Source organism: Ananas comosus, linkage group 12, assembly GCF_001540865.1.
Source record: "Ananas comosus cultivar F153 linkage group 12, ASM154086v1, whole genome shotgun sequence".
In the NCBI taxonomy this organism is placed as follows: domain Eukaryota; kingdom Viridiplantae; phylum Streptophyta; class Magnoliopsida; order Poales; family Bromeliaceae; genus Ananas; species Ananas comosus.
Genome location: NC_033632.1, coordinates 4033621 through 4039521, shown reverse-complemented (window position 1 = coordinate 4039521; position 5901 = coordinate 4033621). Strand labels below are relative to the sequence as shown.

The 5901-nt window shown below is 36.3% G+C and overlaps 1 protein-coding gene across 1 annotated transcript; it reads right to left on the bottom strand.

Annotated features, from left to right (window-relative positions):
• On the bottom strand, positions 508-5636 carry LOC109718697. Its single transcript, XM_020245064.1, has 7 exons — positions 5305-5636; positions 5069-5154; positions 4311-4457; positions 4122-4230; positions 2846-2969; positions 1628-1901; positions 508-932 (listed from the first exon to the last, which is right to left on the bottom strand). Exons 1-7 carry the CDS (start codon positions 5432-5434, stop codon positions 831-833), a joined length of 972 nt encoding a protein of 323 aa, XP_020100653.1. The 5' UTR covers positions 5435-5636; the 3' UTR covers positions 508-830.

Genomic DNA, 5901 nt, shown 5'->3' with positions numbered 1-5901 from the left:
TTCATCCAGGAGAAGAGAGGAAGTTTATTTATTTATTTATTTATTTATTTATTTATTTTTCTCAGAAGGACCAATTGAACCATTTGATAGAATATAGAAAACTAGTTACTGATATTGCAACCACTTCAGTAATGGGCACAACAAGCACCATCATGGATAACTCAATCCAAACAAGGTTATCCTAATCCAAACACGATCATCATATGCTTCAAACACAATATATGCGTATGCATGACCTACGGACATCTCAAAAAATATATATATATTACTTTTCCTTCTACATGCGGCTTGCGTTTCATCGGTGCTTCATGCACAAATAATTACTCTTCCCCACAGCCAAAAAGCATAGAAACCAAAACAGCAAAAGAAGAGAACAACAATAAAACTGATGCAACATTTCACAACACGAGCATAGTCCAAGAGATTGCGCATAGCGCTAATAACAATTTAAAAAGATTTCACAGCAAAGTCCAAGTTTAAACTCAAAATTATGGAAACTTTTGAGACTTATCGAAATTTCCAAGGTAAGGTGCTCATTTCACAATACAATGCTCCTCAAATAGAACTCTTACAATGGTATCATTGCGGTGTACAAGGTATTATTTATGAACACAGTATTCAAATTACATTTTGCAAAGCTCAGAATTAAGTGCAATGAGTTTATCAGAATACACTCACAACGGTAAGGTGCTCATTTCACAATACACTGTTCCTCCAGTAGAACTCTTACAATGGTATCATCGTTGTGTACAATGTATTTACGAACACAGAATTCAAAGTACAGTTTGCGAAGCTCGGAATTAAGTGCAATGAGTTTATCAGAATAGGGGTTACAACAGTCCGAGAGCCCTAAGCTGATGAACATGCTCCGGGGGAAGTGGCGGTGGGCACCAATTTGTTCCCTCGCCGTCAACATCCTCAACTACATACTCCTGTATAATGTACAACATTTCAATGCCACTAGTTAAAATGTGTGGATACATCTAAAACAACGATTATAACTTTGATAATTTAGGGTAAACATTGTCCCTGCAATCCTCTAATTAGTTTTGCTTTAGTCTCAAATCTTTAAATTTAAAGCATGTCTATCATGTATTCTGTAATTGGTAGCAAAGTTCGTGTTCTCACAAGATGAGTACCTTTTGTTATTTGAATAGAAAATCAATGCTTAAGACTCCTCACCCGATTTCAAGAGATATTGAAGATTGAAGTGAATGTCAAGTGTACAGTAAGAGTACACACTTTAACATTTTAGTCGCGGCAATAGTAAGAATTAATGAGGACTATAATGAAACAATTACATTTAAACTAGTTGGAGTCAAATGCTTCAGTTTAAAGACCGGTAAAATAAAGTGAAACCTTGGAAGGAGTCAAGGGGACAGCATTACAATTTACATGAATAAATTATTTAAAAATACAGACTAGCTAAATACAGGTAGAGTATTAGGTTTGGTCTCTCAGCAAACAAAAAATAAAAAATAATAGCAGACATCCATTACAGAAACTGGTGTTTTAGGTAGTGAAATCAAAAATTTTGAAGTTCCAAGTACCCATATCAAAATAAGATGCAATGCTGTTAAGATCTATACATTATTTACTTTAATTTACAATAAAAGCTCAAGCTTACTTTCGTTAGCATCCTTTTAGCAAGTATATGATAATGCCGCTGCCAGATCCGCTGGCCGACCATTGTTGCCACGAGAACGCTATAAAATATACCGATAACTGTGAATAACCCAAGCACAATTATTCCAATTATAAGCAGCAGGGGCAGGCCAGCCTCCCCGGCCCCACTTAAGCAACCACCGCATTCGCCTGCGGTGCCCGCACAACCCTCGAAGCATGCAGTGCAGTCAGTCCACATGCAGAGCGTGCCGGGTAGATGGCAATCTGCACACATTCTAAAACAATACAAAGAAAGTCATTCAGTATTCAGATTAGGTACAAGCAGATTGTCCTTCACTGAACTACATAGCACATATTCAAATGGGTATCTGAACGTTATGCATTTTTGTTTTACAAACCAACCTCTTTGTCAAAAGTTAATGTTATGTATAACCTTTCTAACAGAATATTGTGTAACCTGTCATTTGATGCCTGGTTGGCAGAATATCCTGTACCTTTTTTGATGGAAACCGTTAATTTCTAATTAGACTTGATAAAAATCTTATGAAAATCAAAGTAATGAAAGGTTGGTGCTAAAATAAAATTTCCAAATTTACATACCCATCTCAATATGTGCTATAGGTCATGGTAGTTCTGTATGTTTTTACCCATGACAAAATAACAAAATGAAGGGGTACTTATTGATTCTACTACAGCTGTGTTTTAGTGCAACGGCCTGTTTGCCCCTGTTGGAGCTGTTTTATGAAGCAAATAACAATTTTTCGTTACAGAACACCCAATACCCTCCAAGCAAGTGCTTCTAATTAGAGTTTCTGATCTTAGGACTTAGAAGCTCATTTCAACTTCCTATCATAGCAAAAGTTCTTAACTTTTTACTTTTTTTTTTTGCCAAACACTTGGCTCATGCTTCTAGAGAATTTCTCTACTTCAAAAAGTAGAAAATACGTGGTTAGCAAATAAAAATGAACTTCTAGGCCCCAAAGTCAGAATCTCCAAAATGGAGCTCCTGCTTTTGTTACAACAGGAAACTGTTGGCTACTGCAATGAATATTAGTGTGGCTCTTCGAACAAATCTACTCAAAACAGTACTTCTTCAGAAGCCTCCAGCTGGGACAAACAGGCCCTATAGCTTTCTATAGAGGTGCTTAAGAAGAAAACCATGTTAATTTTGGATCAATAATCAAACCGAAGATAAACAAAAAGTTGGCTTAGTTTGTACCCTGGGTGGCAGCAACAGAGACATAATTCTCGACAAGGCTGAGCCAAATCATTCCGCACTCTTCGATCATAGCAAGTTATAAAGCATCCAGAAAACCCAAGCAGGGCAAAGAACAAAAGTGCCCCTGAAAGATTGGTGGCCATGGTATTGTCAATCTGAAAATAGTAGACATCTATCTACAACTTCCGAAACACAAGAATACATTAAGGAAAAACGTAATCTAGGCAGAACAACCATGACAGTTTTAAGTCTTCACATGACTTCACAGGACAATACAGCTGAAAAATTTAATACAATGGCTGATAGATAGCAAGCTTCTTTAAAAGAGCCCTATTTAAGATATTATATTAATAAATAAATTATGTTAAAGCACCATGATGCAGAACAAGCCTGATGTTATGTTGATCAGATTAAACCAATTTAGTTCATCGTCTTTTAAATTAGATTAGATTACTTGATCATATCATTTAGTTCGTTAAATAAAATTTTTTATCTATCCTCTTATTTGGCATTATTTTTATTTACTTTCAGATTTTTATCGTTTAGTTAATTTCTAGATAAGGCCGTTTAATTTAGTTGTTTAAAATAAGATCAGATTTGAAATTGGTTATGTGTAGCTAAGGCTAATAGTATAAATAAAGCATACAGCTTCATTGTATGAGGATGATGATATCAATAAATTAATAAAAATGATTCGGAGCTTCCATGCACAAGCAATCTTTTCTGTTTTCCTTCGCGAATGTATCATCCTAGAGTGAGTCCAGTTCCGAAGCGAATTCGGTTCAGGAGTGAATCCTAATAATTTTTTTTTATTTTTTTCTAATAATCTTTTCTATTTTTTATTTTTCTATTTTTTCTAAACTTTCTTTTATTTTTCCTTAATTTCGTAATTTTCATAATTTTTTTTCAATTCTGAAAAATTCCTAAAAACAAAAAAAACAGTTATAAACTTTCAAAATTTCAAAAAAAAGCTTTTGAAATTATATATCATATTTTGGAGCCTGCAAAACATAGGACCTCATATTCCAGCCTACATCACATAATTTCTCTGGTACCGAGAATTTGCTCTTTTTTTTCTCTCTTTTTCATACAAGCATATCTCATAACTAAATTTTTCTGAGGCATGTATTCCAGAAAATTTAGAACACTTCTCATGTAGATTATCGCTGCTGACAAACATATTACCATTCCAAATAACTCAATTCCAACATAAACATGCGATGCAGCATAGAGGTAGTAGAGATTATCAAAAGAACTTCGCGATCAAGAACTTCACCGCATATATAGTAGAAACTAACTTCACTGTCGAAGCCCCATGCCAACCGCAACCAGTATTGCTGATAACCATCAATTACATATACCAGATAGGCCAATGATGAGATTACCTGAATTTGAGCCATAAAGATTCAGACTAGGGAGGAGGGAAAAATGCTAAATTCTAAGTAAGAAGAGATCACAGACTTACAAGTTGAACTACTATGAAGATGAATAGCATGTCTCGAGTTACAAAGAAACGGAACTTCAAAGTTCTCCATTTCCTATCAGTGTGAATTTGAACCCTCAAATAGTAAGGAGCCTTGCAGGTTGTGCAATGGGAAAATGCAAAACCTTCCTGGAATGTAAAGACACAACGAGAAGCGTAACACTTTAAGCTATAAATAATAATAATAATCTTCCATAGCAAAGCAAAAAATGAGAAGAAAACAGGAAACCAAATCCATATCAATGAAAAAGAGGTGGAATTATTTGACTTTTTTAGGAAAACAAATTTTTCTCAGTACGAATTTCAACCTCTGTACCAAAAACCTTTCACTACAATGCACTGTTTACTTTCCTCTTAGCATGAGTTGCTTTTCTTTCTCCGAAATTCAAAGATTTCACCATATATTAAATCGCTGTTGGCGTGCCTAATCTTACAGACCAATTCATCTAGATTTCCAAATTCCAACAAGCTTGATCCATCAGAATTTTGCCATAATCATCAGGTTGAAGCATCCAATTACAACACAGAGACAAATCAAATTTGCCATTTCATCTAGAGTTGCATTAGATTACGCATCGCATTGCAATGTGGTCAATGGAATGAATAAAATTTGCATGAATTTGGGTTCCCCAACCTCATTTCAGATTCTTGCTGCAACAAAAGCTCCAGCTTTTTCTGGTCACCAAACGAAAAAAGGTAGCTGCGGCTGAAAGCAGAAGAAGAAGCAGAAGCTCACATACCTTTACAGATCGCCAGTGATCAAGGCACTCGCGGTGAACGTACTTCGAAGTCCCCTTACACTTGCACGGCGCTATGAAATCCCTACCTATAACCACACAAAACACCCAATCCCACCACCTAGATCATCAAAAAAGATGGCAAAAAAACCACAAAAAAAAAAAAAAGAGCACCCTGATTCCAAATTCATCAAATCCTCTCCAAATGAACAACAAGGGAAAGAGGGAAGGGTCCGAACCGTCGGTTTCGAGGCAGATTCGGCATTGGAACTGCTCCCCGGCGCCGGATTCGAGGTCGATCTCGTCGTCGCCCGGCTCCGCCGCCGCCGCGGGGGCTGTGAGAGGGGAGGAGCTCCGCGGATCGGCCATGGCGATCAGGGAGCGGTGGGATCAAAGAGGAGAGATCCAATCCGAAGGAGAAATCGAAGAGAGAGAGGGAGGGTATGTACATAAATCGAAACCCTAGAAACTCTTCTTCCTCGTCTTTGTCGTCGTGTTGGTCGTTCCCCTCTCTCTCTCTCTCTACATCTCTAGAGAGAGTTTTTGTATAATTACGACATTGCTCCAAAATGGTAAGTTTCTAATACTGCTTTAGTACATTCTACGCTCATTTAACGTTTCACTCTTTATAAATCTGTGTATTTATACATGTCCCTTTGTACATTTTTAATTTTAAAAAATGGCTCAAAAACAAAAGTGAGCTAACTTTTAATTAGTTTTATTATACCTAAGAGGTGTTTTGTTGCATGTAATTGTATCCAGATTCAGTGTTTTGTTGCATGTAATTGTATCCAGATTCAAATCTGCTGTTTAATTTGATATATTTGAATTCAGTT